At 39.0% G+C, this 18,233-nt stretch overlaps 1 protein-coding gene across 1 annotated transcript; it reads left to right on the forward strand.

Moving 5' to 3' along the window:
* The first annotated feature begins 749 nt into the window (after positions 1 to 749).
* On the forward strand, positions 750 to 15,537 carry LOC127451180 (voltage-dependent calcium channel gamma-1 subunit-like). The gene is made up of 4 exons (XM_051715673.1): positions 750 to 1,131; positions 8,403 to 8,477; positions 10,584 to 10,721; positions 13,883 to 15,537. The coding sequence occupies exons 1-4, from the start codon at positions 891 to 893 to the stop codon at positions 14,113 to 14,115; spliced, it is 687 nt and encodes a 228-aa protein (XP_051571633.1). The 5' UTR covers positions 750 to 890; the 3' UTR covers positions 14,116 to 15,537.
* The last annotated feature ends 2,696 nt before the right edge of the window (positions 15,538 to 18,233 follow it).

Raw genomic sequence — 18,233 nt, forward strand, 5'->3', positions numbered from 1 at the left:
CACGTATGTACACAATAAAGGCCCCGATATACTCCATATGAAATCAAAGAATGAACGGGTGTGATGTCATTTAGAACTAAATCTGGCCGAAACGTTTTTGAGTTTGATTCGGAAGATGGTAACAGCTCACCTGCACAAACTTTTAGGGAAATGTCTTACCGGCTGCTAAACATACTGTCATTGGGCCGTGTCATTGGTAGGTGTGACCTGAAGCTCCACCTATCTTGCGGCTGACTGCTAATCCTTTTCATGGCTTTCAGTCAGTTATGATCAATCAAAATGAACTCACCAGCATGCAGTTATTAGCAAGCAGGTGCAAATTTACCTACACCCAAACGATCGTTCGCGTAGGGACATTTTCCAATAATTTTTTTTGTTTAATTAGGGTTTAATTACCCTAACTTTAAACCTACCCATAACCCTGAGCTTGGTAGAAGCAAATACAAATCTCACAATAATTTCGTAGAACAATATGAATGTATACAATAAGTACATTATATCAAATTATACATTTTTAGTGTAAGTACGTAGTAGTTATAGACACTTAATATAAAGTGGAACCAAATAATACATTTCTATTTAAGTGTCACCTGTGGGAGCAGCAGGTTTAAGAATAATAAACTCATGAAGGCAGTAATTCTAAAGGCACATCCCACCATACTAAATGTCTTACAGGGAGGGAAAGAGAGAGAGAGAAAACTAGGGCACTATTAAATGGCCTCTTTTTCTAAGCAGAAGCAGAGGTTTATGGACAGCGAGCTGGAGTGAAGAGATAGTGTGTTGCCGTGTGACTTACGTTCCTGAGAAGTAAACCAAAGCGTAAATTCAAGGATTGTGACACTTTCAAACTACGACACAAACTCTAAGTGAATTAATCTTCATCAGCAACCATGTTGGAAGACAAGAAGACCAAGGTGAAAATCACCTTCCTGGTAATCTTGGTGGGCATCTCTTCCATGTTGGCGGCGGTGGTGACTGACCACTGGGCGGTTCTGAGTCCCAGGGTGGAGCGGCTCAACACCACCTGTGAAGCAGCCCATTTTGGACTCTGGAGGCTGTGTAAAAAGAGTATCTTCATTGTGGAGGAAGATCCTCAGGGCAAAGGCTGTGGCCCCATCAGCCTGCCAGGAGGTAAGAAAGTTTTTGTCCAAGTTGTTTTTCATGATGTTCATTAGCACATCCAACCATTCCATCTGATGTAGCCCAAAGGCATAGTTCTGTCTTCCACATGGAGTTTTTGGAAGAAAACCTAATTTCTCTTAAGTTTGTAAAGGGAAATTGGGGAGCAGAAGGAGCCAACCCAAGAAAACTCTATACACTTTCACACAGAACATGAACCAAAGTGAGGAATTTTTTACTTAACGATACCGTAAGAACAATTGTTAAGTTCTTCCTTTAAAGATTAACCTACAAATTGTGTCTGAATCTGTTCTTCGAATAGCATTAAGGGTCTGTTTTAATGTAACTGGACTGTGTGTCTTTAAATTGCTTAGTGAAGTCACTGACCAGACTGCTAATGAATAGAAAGGGTGTTGATTTGACGTTTATGAAGTCACTGGGTTGTGTAAGGCTGTAATAGATACAGTAATAGCATGGTGATTTATGAGCAAATCTTTGGTTGTGGATTAATGAAAGGCAAATTAACTGTATCTACCTGTGGGAGATGGGAAATAACTCGACTGTTCTTGATGGTACTCTAGGGAGGGATCAGCCTCATTTCATTCCTGTGCCCCAGCTCATAAGGTCAGATAGATTGAAGAGAGGGAGAAATGAGAACAAAACCTGAAGTAAATGCAATTCACTTGCATGACAGTCCAGACTGATGAGGACTGCATGTATTCATTAACATAACATTGAACATCTGCCTTCATATCTTCTGTTCCTGACAATTAACCATCAACTGTGTTCTGGAGACATACGTATGTCAAGTATTGTGAAAGACAAATGGCAGGGTACCCTGCTGAAAAAAACAAAACAAAACAAAAACAAAAAACCAGCTAAAAACAGCCCAAACTGGTTTGTTAGTTTTAGCTGGTCTACAAGCCTGGTCAGGCTGGTCTGTTGGCTGGATTTTGAGGGGCTTTTGGACACTTTTCAGCTGGGCAAGTTGGGAGACCAGCTAGACCAACTGAAGACCAGCTTGGCCGGTTGAGAGATTTAAATGAAACCAGCTAAGACTATCTTAAAGCAACTTAGACCAGAAAAACAGCTTGGACAGATGGGAAACCAGCTAGACCAGCTAAAGAACATCTCAGCCAAGCTGGGAAATCAGCTAAACCACCTAAGACCAGTAAAACAGCTTGGCCAGGCTGGGAGATCTGCTAAACTAGCTGAAGACCAGCTCGTCCAAGCTGGGAGACCAGCTTAAACCAGCTAAGACCAGCCAAACAGCTTGGCCAGGTTGGGAGACCAGCTAGACCAAATGAAGACTAGATTGGCCGGCTGAGAGATTTAACTTAAACCAACTTAGACCATCTTAAAGCAACTAAGATCAGAAAAATAGCATGGACAGGCAGGAGACCAGCTAGACCAGCTAAAGATCAGCTCAGCAAAGCTGGGAGACCAGCTTAAACCAACTAAGACCAGTAAAACACCTTGGCCAGGCTTGGAGCCAACCTGCTCATCCAAGCTTAAACCAGCTAAGACCAGCAAACCAGTTTAGGCTGGTTTGAGATGCTTTTTCAACATGGTATATAAATGAAATGACACATAAAAAGATAATATCATTGGTGATGGATGGATGGATAAATTCGGAACAAATGGTGTAAATAGGTAATAGGATCCAGACTATCACCTGTGAGATGCAGGGTAGTGTAAAAGCAGTATTGTCAAACCACAGGAAGTCATGTCGGGATAAATAGAGAGATCACTCTGTTCCTGTCAGCCATTATGTGCTCCTGTGAATGTCTGGGGAGGATCTCACCCTCAAGCTAAATCCCATAGATTAAACTGTAACTGTGGAAGTGAAATGCAGAAGGAGCCGATAGGCCTACAGTCCTAACACTTTTTCACATTTTCGATCAGATGAAAATTTGGCAAAGTTTAAATCTCTGGCAGGTGATTGGAGGTCCTTCTCTGTTGTTCGAATGCATTCGAACACATAAGTATTTACACAGTGAACACAATATGATCCCAAATGTTTTTGACCACCTCTGAATGTGGCCGAAGTGGACAAATCTCAAAATGTTTGGACCCCATTTATACCAATCGTTAGTGTCATCCCAACGAATCGTCAAACAGATCACCAACAACACATCTTATACCAAGTGTATGCCAATGGGTCCTTAGTAGTAAGTAAACAAGTTATCCTTGAGTACACCTTTGTTTTCTGGTTTGTTTTCAGGGTTATATCTTAGGCTATTGTTTGCAAACGCTTTTCATGGTGAGTCCAAAGTGGCGCACGACGCTGGCATTGCCACATTGATGCGAATCATTAACTCAGCTTTACAATTGCTGTAACAAAGCGGATAGCCACAGTCTAACAGCAGATTGAATTGGTGATATTTTAGTGCATTGTCTTTATATTGTATTAACAAATTTTTTATCGACTGACAGCGCTACTTACTATATAAATAACTAACATTTTTGTTAATAGCTTTAATTTTTCTATCATAAGAAAAAATTTCCAGCAGGAAATTCTAAAAAAAATTAAAAAATTAATAATAAATACAGATAACTTCAGAAAAAAAAAAACAAACTAAAAAGGGCTTTCAAAATTGGTCCATAACAGATCGAATCAAATGTTTTCATGACCAAATTTCACGCTTGTTATTCGTCCATGATTTTAGTTCTTAAATCTTCCCATTCCGTCAAAATGATGGATAATCACAAGATAATTTGTGTGTGAAAATAATGAGTGGCAAATTTGCTGCAAATTTGTGGCAAGTTTGTGACCAGTTTGCCAAAACAAAAACGCAACCTCCGAAAGTGTCTAAAAAACATACCGCTCCTGCACGAGACACTGTAAAAACAGCGAGATGTGGTGCAACATCTGTCTAGCGCAAGTTTACATAGGAAAACAATTGAAAAACAGCGCAAACAGACATAAAATGTGTTCAGTGTGAATAGCCACTAAAACAATTGACAACATCTCGAAATTTTGCCCACGAGCTGCCAGTTGAAAAGGCCTGCTTTAGACCATTAGGAGATAAGCAGTTCGATCGGTTGTGGATTGCGGTCTTGGCACACACCTACTACTACTCCTGCTGTCCCAGTGGAAGAATCCATGCTGGAAAGGGTCAGTTAGCGTCTAACCCTGAAGCTCCACAGACACTGCACAGAGAACAACTGTTCAAAGGGATGTCCCATGAGACCAGGTGTGGCCCAGTTCACACTAGCCTAAAAGAGCAAACATCAAGGCCTGGGGAGTGGCTAGATTTGGAAAGCCTCTTTAGCTGTAAAGATGAAGCCATAAGCCAAAACATTAGCATTTAAGCAGTTATATTCCAACTTGTTCAGTGATTCTTGGCATCACTCCCAGACTTGCTTCTCACAAAGGGAACAGGAGAGCTTATGAGTGCTGGAGAAACACATCAAGTTCTTTAAGGGAATCTAGCGTTTAATCCTCATTCAGCACTCAGGTTTGCTAAAGTGACTCTAGAGCATCCCAGTGGAGTTAATTATGTTAAAAGCACCATTTTATGGAACGATTGACTTGGAACCACTGAGTGATTATGATACAGCATTGTAATTGTTAATGGACTAGTTCACAAAATCTTCATACTGGGAAGGGGCATAATGTTCCCTTCTGCAATAATGCTCAAGTATAATTTGCACAGGCACATATTCAAACTCAGCCAGGTTTGACATCAGTGATACCAAAGGCCAATGACACCCAAATGTTTTCGGGAGTCTTGCAGCCGAACACTATCTGCCAAGTTTGAATGTGCAGTGAATGAGATTTGAGAGCTCTGGTAGAGCTTGAGATTTGAGCTTGGCAGTCTCTGGTCACTGTAAGATTTCATTGCATGAAAAGAGCAGCAAAACATCCCCTTTTTTCGATACACGGAAGAAAGTCAAACAGATTTGGAATCACATGAGGGTGAGTAAGTGACAGAATTTTCATTTTGAGCACACTATTCTTTTAATACCCTTGTTTTTAAGTGGCTTTATCTCAGTTTGACAGACTTCTGCGAGCTGCTTTAAATGTGTCCTCCTCTCACATTGACCCAGAATCTTACGGTCACTCTGTACATGGACAACAGAGGACTCCTCTGTTTTCTTGAGCCACTGCTCTGCATTTACCTGTGCAAAAACAATACAGCCACCCAATGGAGCTCAGATACCTCACCCCAAAGGCGATTTGTCGTGCTCAGTGCTCTGATTGGATGGGCTGCGAGAGGCAGGAATTTTTAATAAAGATTTAAAAAAACTATTATGACAGCCACTGCAACCCAGCAAATCGACCTCGTCCCTGAAATAAGTGCTTCCATAACAAACCTGCAAGGTCAATGATACGTGTCAAATTGCTATTTTCGGCTGCTTGTTTTACGCCGCTGAACTGAAAAGGCTCACGATGTTCTTTTTGAGCTTTAGATACAATCATGCTAAAAAACAGATCTGCCTACTGTACATACAGAGCAAGGTGCACTGCACAGGTCTCACATCCGATATGTGTCAGAGAAATAAACAGCAAATTTGTCAAGTGTCCCTTTTATCTGGGACTGATTCGTGACTGGTCTGTACATGTATGCCTCTGTCAGACGGATGAAGGACACTGACAGGCCTACTGAAGTAAAGACAGGTGAAGAGGACATGAAAAGACATCCAGTGGCTTGGAAAACACAGAGGCATGTCAATGAAATCTCCACACAGAAGCATCATGCCTACTCAAACTGAGAGCCCTAACAAAAAAATCTGGGTATGTGCCCCCTTAGTTTAATGCAACTTCCTAAAAATATACTCACTTACCACTTTATTAGGAACACTATGGTCCTAATAAAGTGCCCAACATGGTGTTGTGCTGTTGTAGCCCATTTACCTCAAGGTTCATCATGTTGTGCATTCTGAGATGATATTCTGCTAACTATAGTTGTACAGAGTGGTTATCTAAATTACCATAGCCTTTCTGTTAGCTCGAACCAGTCTGGCCATTCTCCGTTGTCCTCTCTCATCAACAAAGAGTTTCCGTCTGCAGAACTGCCGCTCAATGAATGTTTTTGGCACCATTCTGAGTAAACTACAGAGACTGATGTGTGTGTCAATCCCAGGAGATCAGCAGTTACAGAAATACTCAAACCAGCCCATCTGGGAGTCACAAGTTCAAATTCAGGGTGTAATGAGTATCTCCAGTCAGGCTTCCTAAGCAACCAATTGGCCCGGTTGCTAGGGTGGGTAGAGTCACGTTGGGTTAACCTCCTCGTGGTCGCCAAAATGTGGATCTCACTCTCGGTGGGGCGCGTGGTAAATTTTGCCTGGATGCCGAGGAGAATAGCGTGAAGCCTCCACACGCGTTAGGTCTCCGCGGTAACGCGCTCAACAAGCCACATGATAAGATGCGCGGATTGACGGTCTCAGACGTGGAGGCAACTGAGATTCATCCTCCACCACCCAGATTGAGGCGAGTCACTACGCCACCACAAGGACTTAAGAGTGCATTGGGAATTGGGCATTTCAAATTGGGGAGAAAAAAAAAAAACAGCCCATCTGGCACCAACAATCATGCCATGGTCGAAATCACTGAGATCACATTTTTTTCTCCATTCTGATGGTTGATGTGAACATTAACTGAAGCTTCTGACCCGTATCTGCATGATTTTATACATTGCACTGCTGCCACACGATTGGCTGATTAGATAATCGCATGAATATGTAGGTGTGCAGGTGTTCCTAATAAAGTGCTCAGTGAGTGTAAAATGTTTTGTTTTTTAAAAAACATCAGTTTGTCCTTCGTTTGGAAGCAGCAGGACAATTTAAGCCACTCAATTACACATGATAATAAAGGAAAAACAAGACCACAATCTAAGTGTTAACTAGTAAGAGGAAGAATGTTGTAATGTTTTTATTCAATAAATATAAAAGACTTATAAAATATAAATTCTTGCATTATATGTAGGATTTCAATTACAGTTACATTTAAACCTAAATTTGATGTCCATATGGCACAGTTTAATCAGAATGATTGTTCTCCCTTTCTCTGTTGTGAAGTTTAACAGAGACTCACTTATGGACAAACAGTTTTGCGAAATTAAAATATATGGCCGATTTTAAATTAAGAACATTTATACATTATCTATTTAATAACTTGTGTCGTGTTTTTTTATTTTATTTTATTCAACTTCACCATTTTTCAAATGAGTTTTATCATGCAAACGTATTTTTTTGTTGTAGTGACGTCCACCCTCCACTGTGAGAGCTTACTTTTTAAGCCATTTTTATTTGAAAATCTGTTTGAAATGACCCTTCATGGATTGTGTTGCCTTCGAAGTGCCCTGTGAACAAAAGGCACCAAAACACAATTAATTCAAGTCTCACATCGTGGCATAGGGGTATTGAGATGCTAACACAGGGTTATTTTTGTCCAGACAACTAACCACGACCCATCACGTGTATTAGCACACACATGGCAACAAATATCACGACCAAAATCTCTCCAAGGTCCATTGTGAGATGAACACATTCAAAACAGCTTGCGCTAAGGGTCTGTGTTGGGAATAGTCAAATAAGCTGAGTAAATCACAGTGTAAAGCAGCACAGCAGCGATGCCTCCCCTCCCCACTGTCAGTCTGCCTTTACTAATAAAGCTAAGACCAGCCTGTTGCTAGGTAACCTATACAGTACATAGGTCTCCCCCAACCCCCCATCCCTGGTCCAGCTTTACAAACAGCTCCTGTGTTTCCTCTGTCTGATTCCCAATCTTCCTAATCTAAAGAAGAGATGCCTACCTCCTAAACTCTTATGTTGCACGACCCTTCCAATTGCCCTAGGAGATACAGGGCAGAGGTCTTAGATGGGCGGGAGTGATCTTGTCGACCTGTAACCCTGATGAATACATGGGCGAAAAGCTCATTTCAGTTAAATACTCCAAAAGGGGTGAATGTTTTGGTTGTGCTCAAGGGGTCAACGTTTGGCTGGTTAGCATAGTCCAGTTAGCTCCTGCTAGTAGATCCCGTAATTACACCATTATGATGGCAGCATGTAAATAAAAGTTGAAAATCAAGCCTTGGCCCTGTCTTTAATAACAGTAAGAACACTTGCAAAATGCAATCACATGCTAATGCCCACGGCACATAATTCAGATTTCATGATCCATTGCATGGACACACACGAATGCTTGTTTTCCAACTTCGATCTCTGGAGAAAATGTCAGGCGGATCATTGGTAGTTCGGCTGCATCGTAATGACAAGCTATGGATGCACCTGCAACCCTCAGCTACAATCACTGTTTTCATCTCTTTTCGCAGTGAAGAACTGCTCCTACTTCAAACACTTCACATCAGGGGAGGAGGCTGAAGTTTTTGAAGTGAAGACTCAGAAAGGTATGGTTTTCCCCCTTTGAAATCATGTGAAGATGCAAAGGTTTCCACTTTAGACCAGGCAGAGATGAGAGGAACTGGACTGCAAAATCTGGTCTTAGATCAGCGTGAAAGAGGAACATCTACCTGCTTATGTTTGAGTAAACCCTGAAGGTTTGCAAAATTCATTCCAAATATAGGGACCAGAATATCGTAAAAACTTGGGGGTGGACTCTTTTAAATTGGGCCAGTAAACAACAACCTAGCAACCACTCAGAACACCTTAACAACTGCATAACAATGCCCTCACAACACCCTAGCATTGTGGCAATTAGTTTGTATTGCAATCACCACTTACATTGTCTTCAGTAATTTTGTTTTCTTTTTTCTAATTTGTCATAAATTTTTTTCAAATCTGCTATTTACAATAGAACCCCTTTTATCTTATGGATAATGCCTGGTCACATGAGCTCTGGGCTGGACACCAATCACATGCAACCAAATGTGGCCATTGGTATTAAGTTTATTGCCTGCTTGAGCAGAGAGCATCTTGGCTATTTCACACTTCAGCTCAGCCATTGAGTTAGAGAGAAATAAATGCTTATCTGAATTTGATAAAGTGAGGCATGAAGCTTAGCACGAATGCTTCATCGTAAAATGCTTCCTGCACCATATCCTAAAATGTCAATAGTCATTCACACTATTGATCTGTCTGTATTACTAATTAATGACACAATAAATGCAACATTAGTGTAGAGGTCAGACTGATTAGCCAGATAATCTGAATTAGCAGGTTAGATTGTTATCTTGAAGGTGTCTACAGTGTAATATGATAAATATGAGTTCTATTGTTGGAGAAACAGATCGAAATTGATCACAAATCATGACATATAAAAATGTAAACCCTGATAAAACATGCCAAAACCATCAAGTAACAATAATAGTTATCTTATTTTGAAACTTCAATCAGCCAGTTTTTTAGTCGAGACAGTAGAGCACATTAGTGAGCACCAGGGGCATAGATTCTAGGGAGGTGTTCAGCTTCAATATATGCCCTTGGTGAGCACCCACTTTTTCAGTGACCTTGTTTCTGGAAGTATTTTTCTCATTAATTTTCTTCATAGACATTTTTTGAACATGGGAAAATAAATACATAACATACAGTCGTAAAGATCTCACTCTCCTAGTCATTAAAAAAAAAAAACTTCAAGTTCTAGGCCTCGAACCAAACCAATCAGCCTCAAAATAAATCAGAATATTAAAACATTTTGATTTTAAAACAAGAAAGTATATGGAAAAAATACTTCAGTAGGCTAAAAGACAATATCACTTGTTGATGTAAAATGTCTTTTAAATTTCATATAACACATCAAATGATACACCCGATTCAACACATGGAAAAATTAAACATTTGTCTTTCTTTTTGTTTTCAGTAAGCTTATGGTTAGCATGCTAACAATTTAGCCTGCAAAGCTAGCTTACCCTAAATTCCTGGGCTACCTGTAACAGACACAGACACACACACAAAATAATATTTAACTGTTAAATTGTTAGCAGTTATAAATGTGTTGTTATTTTAGTCACCACAACCCAAAGATACATAATTTTGGTAATTGTAAATGATACATCCAAATCAAATGCTCAAATTATCCATATTTCTTTGTTTTCAGTTATCTTACGGTTAGCCAACCTGGGTTAGCCTTCAAAGCTAGCATACCCTCCTAGGCTACATGTAATTATATAAAATTTCATGCTCTCAATATAAAACACACACATACAAAATTGTTTGATAATTTTAAATTGTCAGTGGGTATACATATTATTGTTATTTTAGTCACTAAAACATTTTGGTCATTGTAATTTTTAAAGATTTATTAGAATAGTCGGACTATTAAATATATTAGACTATACTATATAATCAGCATCAAAGTAATGTTTAAATATGATAATGAACATTGATATGCATTTTTGATTAGAGATTTCAAATGGTTACCCCTTGGGTTATAATTTTGATAGGTATAAAGGATTTTGTATGATACCAGCATGCATAATTGAATAGGGCCTAAGACTGGAAGGCCTGGTTTTGTTTTGATCCAGACTCAGACTCACTGTGTGCTTTTCCTCTGTTAGAGTACAACATCTCAGCTGCTGCTATAGCCGTCTTCAGCTTGGCCTTCATGACTCTGGGCAGCCTCTGCCTGATGATGGCTTTTGGGAAGGGCAGAGACTACCTACTGAGACCAGCTGGCATGTTCTTTGCTTTTGCAGGTAAGCACAATGTTGAAACAGACATATAAAACTAAGTATTGCTTTAACTCAGTGGTTCTTAACTGGTAGGTTATGTTCCAAAATGAGTCCAAAACCAATGCTAAATACAAATAATAAAAATAATAGGGCTGTCAATCGATTACATTTTTTAATTAAATTAATTGCATGATATGCCGATAAATTCATCAAACTGATCGCAATTAAACTATGAGAAATGTCACCAAATATAAACAATTCAACATATTATGATTAAATCATTATAAATAATTAAACTACATTGCATTATTGTGGTAGACAAGTATTGATTAGACAATACAAAAAATAGTTTTAGATGGCAATATTGTTTATTTCCATACATTTTAATATAAGCCAATCATTGGCCTACAGTCCACAGCAATTTATTTAGCAATTTGATTCATCCATCTGTCCAATGTAGACATTGTTATAGATGTAATTATATACGTAATAAACAGCGTTTTTAGGATGCTGTGTCGTTAAACCTAGTTGGAAACTTAGAAAAACACATTTCAAGACCCCTGTATTCGGAGTTGCACAGCTGTATTTTACCACAAGAACATGTCCTCACGTTGTGCTCTCTGCAGTCATTTAAAGCCCAAAGTACACACTATATGGCTAAAAGTTTGTGGACACCATATGTGCTTGATGAACATTTGATTTCAAAACTTTAGGCATCAATTTCCCCCTTTGCTGTCATAACAGCTTCCACTCTTTTGGGAAGGCTTTCCACTATACTGTATGTAGTAACATGGCTGCAGGGATTTGCTCTCATTCAGACACAAGGCTATCAGTGAGGTCAGGAACTGATGTTGGTCGATGGGGCCTGACTTACAGTCGCTGTTCCGGTTCACCTCAAAAGTGATCAGTGGGGTTCAGGTCTGGCCTTTGTGCAGGCCAGTCAATTTCTTCCATGCCAGACACAGTAAACCATTTCTTTATGGACCTCACTTTGTTCACAGGGGCATTGTCATACTGGAACAGAAAAGGGCTATCCCCAAACAGTTACCACAAATCTGGAAGCACACAAAGCCCAAGCCATTACATAAAGAAACATTAAGATTTTTCTTTGCTGGATTTAATAGAGTAACCAAATTCGTTAATTAGAAGGGGGTGTCCACAAACTTTTGGCCATATAGTGTACTTCATTTGACTGCACGTGCATACACAGGCGGTTGGCGTATGCACGCTACAAATGACTGGAATATTATTTTCAGGAGTTTAGACATAAAGATATCTTAATATTCCACAAGACTCGAGTTATACAAATGCAAATATCTCCTGACTTCCTCACACACACGTTCTTCTTACGATTCTTTGTGACTGAAGCGGCTCATTTGTGAGTGTTGCCACCTTGTGGATTAGTGCAAATAAGGTGTATGTGCATACTGTGCGTTAAGAGTACGCACGGTTAGTAAAATCGGGTCGCACACAGTCAGTGCTTGAGCACTCTGCTAATGACAAAATTTACATCATGTGTCCTGGACGCAAACGCCTAGACCAAATTATACTTTGGGCTTAAGTGTGGTTTGTTGCCTGTACAGCTGTGCGCTGCCTATACAGCTGGAGCTGCACGTACTTTGCCCTGCTGACGGGGACTCGCAAAAACTTCAAGCTTGAATTGTTCTGATGGAAGGAATATTTCTTATTACAGTCTGGGGACATGATTAATTGTTATTTTTTAACACATAACTTTTTTATATAACTAATCGCTCTGAATTAACGTTAAATTGACAAACAAACAAACAAAACAAAAAAACGTACCATATAATTGATTAATTATTAGGATAGCAAACTAAATAGAATGATTATCAACTTTTAAAAGGAAGGAGAAAGCACTTACCATACTTAGGTTGTCACTGTCAAAGGCTGTACATCCAGTCAAACTCTTCAGTATTTTGATGCAAAATCATGTCACTTGATAATATGGCTAATACTAATGAAATATTTTGCCTAGTGTTTGTTCCATGTGTTGGCAAATTACCATTTATGTTGTTGCCGTTGTTTATGGATCTACTTTAGGCCAAAGCAGTTTATGGCAATATTGACTTATTCACAGTAGCGTCATCTTTGATTTTTGATGGGAATGAAAATGAGGCTGTGAGCGATAGACTTACCGTCTCTTCAATGACATGCACTGTATAAAGCTATTAAAAAGCTCCAGGATCACATTTAATTTTCCACAACTCATGCTGTCTGGAGTTTTTTTGTCTATTGAAATTTCTTGTGAAGGTTTTTTTAAATGATTCATCACCTGAACGGTCCAAAAACACTGTTCAACCCATTAAAGAAACTGTACGTCTATCCCTCACAGCCTCGTTGTCATTCCCATCAAAAATGCCGCTGCTGTGAATAAGGTCTATACACATCATTTTGATTACAAAGACATTTTGTTATGAGATTTTTGCCAAAAATGTTGATACTGTGTGGGGTCTCCACACTCCACTCACTTGTGTCTCTGCAGAACAAAAATGGGTGTTTCACAATTAATGGGTGTTTTCAAACTGGGATGGGTGTTTTCCAGCCGCTTTACATAATTTGCCTACTACATTCAGATTCCCTACTTTCATCGGATAGTTGAGAAATGCCCATCCTGGTTTGGAAACACCCACTGATTTCTACACTGAGATTCCCTACTTTCATTCGATAGTTGAAAAACACCCATCCTGGTTTGAAAATGGCCACAGATTGGGAAACGCCCATAATTCTTCCACAAAGACTTATACTTCAGTACTGTAGGGCACCCTTACAAAAATCGAGAGTTCATGGCAAATTGACGCAAATTGACGCAAATTCGCCACTGATCATTTTCACATGCAAAATTAGGTTTGTGGCAAACTTGTGACATATTGTTTATTGTTGCCAAAAGTTTGCCGGAGATTCACCACTACCGGCGAAAAGCTGCAAACTTCTGGCAAACATTTGCGGTGAATCAAAAGCTCATTTGCATGTGAAAATAACAAGTGGCAAATTTGCAGCAAGTTTTAGGCTAGTTTCGATTTTTTGTAAGGGAGTACATAAACAATGGTACAAGACAAACGGGTTGGTGTAATTCAACGCCGTCAAATCAATAGTCTGGAAACCCCACACACTCACGACAAAACCACAATCACTGCTCTCTTCTGTGACCTTCCTCTCCCTCACAGGTCTGTGTATCGTCATCTCCGTGGAGGTCATGAGGCAGTCGGTCAAACGCATGATTGACAGTGACGAGACCATATGGATCGACTACTACTACTCGTGGTCATTCACTTGTGCCTGCGCTGCTTTCACCCTCCTCTTCATAAGCGGTGTCAGCCTGCTCATCATCTCTATGCCACACATGCCGAGAAACCCCTGGGAGACCTGCATGGATGCTGAACCTGAGCCCATAGACTAGTATGGCATTAACTGCAGAGCACAGCACACCATACGACTGACCGTGGATTCATGCTAGCAGTGTGAATGACAATGAGATGCACTGACGCATTGTATTGATAGGTGATGATAAAGATGCATTGAAATTTTTAATTGACTTAAGTACTGACACAGACATCTAACTACTTAAGGGGACAGTTCGCCCAAAATTTCAAATTCAGTAAATTTTTAGGTGAGTTCTTCCTTTAAATTCTATATTAAGTTAAATATCTATACCATAAATTTTATATGTTTTATGGTATTCAGTAATCTGAAAACATTTCTGTGCATTCATGCTTAAACGCAATAGATGACAGCTTCGAATGTATATTTATAGACTTTTTAAAGATTTGCAAAAGATATGCTTTATTTCTGAAACAGTGCCACTAGAATGCAACAAATCAAGTTTTAGATGAATTTTAGTTGTATGACAGTCTTCCAGTTTCAGCAAATACGGATTGCACTTGAGAATGAGGTGAAACTATTAACATTATTAATAAAGGTTCATACTTTCAATGTATGTCATGCTTTGCTATAATATTGTATGCATGTTACATGTGTACTTCCTGTTCTTAAGTGAGTAAATGTGATCTGCCCCTGTGCTGTCTATCAAGCAAACCTTCAGATTCCATACCAGCATACATACTGAGCTTCAGAATAATTTTGCTATTCATTGAGTGGCCCCCAAAATATATTTGGACACTTAAGCCACACTTCAAAGTGAATGTCACTGCATTAGATAACAAAATAAGTGGCATTTATTTTAATGATAGCATCAACTTCAGTAACATTTGAAGCAAATGACTTACAGGCATACAACCAACTCTAAAGTGTGCATGTAAGTGTCAACAATAATGCACACCTTTTAGATTTTTGATATAATAATAATAATAAAAAAAGGTCAATTTTATGTAAGCATTTCTATTTCATCAGTATTGTAATAGGACTTGGTGTCAGGATCTGGATTTTATTTCATGGAAAAGTGGATCAAGTTGGGTTCTGAACACACGACTACATTGGTACAGTTAGTAAAAACATGCATCAAACATCCACACCAACCCAGCCTTGTTTTTGTTGTTTTGTTTTTTAGATATGCAGCCAATAACCTACAAACAAGGTAGTCTTAAATAATGCCTAAACTAAAGACTCTGCTAACTAAATTCAGCTGACTCGCTACATGTGTTAACGGACTATGATAATGGCCTACTCGGACAACACATTGTTTCCTAGAGCTGGCAGAAAATACTCAAAACAGACACAAGCAGCGTATCTATCAACAAATAATAGAATATTGAGTAGCAGCCGTCGGAGTTGCATTGGAGTGATGAAACCTCCCCCTCTTTGAATGATTGGCTAGAGGAGGAGCTGTCGAACAAGAACTAGTGGACCAACAGGGATGCAAAACAACCCCCTGATTTACATGAAACTGCAACTCACAAGTTTTGGAAAACCAAACGCAGATCATGGAAACAAAAGCAAAGAAAAATACAGCGTAAGCGTACAAAAAAATATGAGTAAAATTGTCAGAGAGCACAAAAAACAGTAATAAAACCAAGAAAAACATGATTTTGTTTGCAATTCTGATGACTTCGTTTTATTTTATTTTGTAAAAAATTTTTGCAGCATATTTTAAATGTTTATATATTTTTGATTCATGCTTGTTATTTTTTGATCAGTACTTTTTATTTATTTTTGCACTTATTTTTTGATTCACGCTTACTATTTTTGGATTCGTGACTGCAATACATTTGGCGGGATTTTGATCCCATACACTGCAAGGGTCGTGATATGATGTCACACCCCTACACACAGAGGTTTGTACTGTGTGGGTGGTTTGCAGCTGTTCAGCCTGAATATCACAGACTGTTTGCGTCATAGAGCGGCAAAAAAAAGTCACCTGTCTGTCAGTGTTGTCAAAAGTGCTTTGCACAACAGGGTTGGCCAAACTTCAATCAGGGGTGGCACTGGCCACCCATGGCCACCATGTAGCTACACCCCTGCTCTGCTTGGACACCTGTGTGCACCTGACGGGAACTGACTTAATATGTTCATTAAAATAAAAAAATTTTAAAAAATCACTTTTACATCAGTTTTTTAACAGTTGTTGGAATTTTTTTTATAGGGTGGCTTAAAGAGATAATTCACCCCCAAATAAAAATTGTCTCATGATTTACTCACCCTCATGCCATCGCAGATGTGTATGACTTTCTTTCTTCTTTCTTTCCTGAACACAAATAAAGATTTTTTGAAGAATGTTTCAGCTCTGTAGATCCATACAATACGATACATCGTGATCTTCGTTTCAACGATTTCGATTCTTAAATCCCAAGATCGATCTTTCAAGTTTCAGTATGCATAACCCTCTACAATGCGAGTTAAATCCCTCTCATTTGAGACCAAATCTCCGACTATATGACTAAAAATGTCAATTTTTTGCCACTGGCTGGTAAATATTCAGATTTCACCCACCAGTGATTGACAAGTTATTAGCACACTGGTCCTTTCACTGCATGTTGAGAGTAAAAGCCGAAACATACTTCACGCAAGTACGCGAATGCAGACGCGAGCGCTTGGCCAACTCACGGCCTACGTGTGGTCCCATTGCACATACTTTACGTGTGCTCTTGTGGTTACAAACCTCAAACCACAAGGGGGCGATAGAGTTTTTGTTAGGCACCACAAAACCGAATCACGAAAATTTGATCCTGTGGTCCGGTTTTGAATTCAAAAAGCCATCCCAACATGTCCAAAATGACTGGATATCCATAGCTAGTTGCGGCATCTCCACTGTGGACGCCTTTCCATTTCTTCCTGGCTCGGACAAATCAGTCCCGTAGTTGTTTCCATTTTCTCTTTACAGTGTTGCTATCAGAATTTAGGGAAGCTGCAATTTCTTTTCAAGCATTTTCAATCGCTGTTTTATTCGAATGGAGAGGGGACGTAAATATTTTTGTATAATCTAACTTGTTTGGCAAGACTCTCCTGAAATTGCTGCTCCGCCATGACAGTTGTTGACTGAAAACAGAAAATCTGCTCTAGCGCCCCTTGCAGCAATGCAGAGAATGCACCGCATACTTGCGTTGGGTTATGAATTGAACACTGACACATTTCACCATGCAACGACACGTGGAATAGCAAGGTGCGTCTGCATTCGCGTACTTGCGTGAAGTATTTTTGGGCTTTAAAAGTTTGGTTCAACTAATTTTATGTCCAAAGATGAGATCCACGGATACATATGTAATTGAATAATGTCTCGTTTAATACTCATTCTGTTCATTACTGCCAGTTGTTGATTAAAAACAACAAAAAACATGTGTGTGGTAATCATGCATGTCCACTCTCTTTATATGCGCTTATCTTAAAGAGACAGTACCGACTAAGCGCGTTCTACATATTAATGTAAATACTTGTAAATAGTAAAAATTATGCAAGTAAACAATAAACATGTAACAAAAACATATGCAATTTCAAGACATTAATTGATAAAATAGACTGAATTCTAACATTATTCAAAAGCTTAAAGGTGAACTTTTTTGAATATGTCACCTTGAACTTACACTGACACCTAGTTGCGTGGATGCAGCATCATTCAAACATGTTTTTTTTTTTCAGTTTCCAATGCTATTGTAGAAATGTAGTATTCACAGTAAGCCATGATTAATTTAATTCATTAAAGTATCCAATAGCAGGGCGGTTACTGAGATTAAGCGAGTAGTATTCATCTGGTCATGTGATTCTAACATGGTAGCCCCCATGTGTGGACCCTCTCCATGTAGAATAAAACAGCTTTTATAAGGTTACTGATATGACTGGAGTCTTCATTTTAATGTGTGTACTCATGATTTTATACATATGTCTCAAAATTACTATTAATTTATTTAGGATAAATGAGAGCCTTTAAATGCTCCTTTAACTGTGACAAATTTGCTGAAAAACGAATTGTACCTAGGTTCCTTTAAAAATAAAAGCATCGAATCGGGAAATCTTTATCAATACCCAGCCCTATGTCACACAGAGTCCACTTTTACCATCCAATCAATTCCAGTTGGATAAAATCAAGTCCTGTTCTACATTTTGTTCTTGTTGAATTTAGTTTTACAG

Source organism: Myxocyprinus asiaticus, chromosome 14, assembly GCF_019703515.2.
Source record: "Myxocyprinus asiaticus isolate MX2 ecotype Aquarium Trade chromosome 14, UBuf_Myxa_2, whole genome shotgun sequence".
Classification (NCBI taxonomy): Eukaryota; Metazoa; Chordata; class Actinopteri; order Cypriniformes; family Catostomidae; genus Myxocyprinus; species Myxocyprinus asiaticus.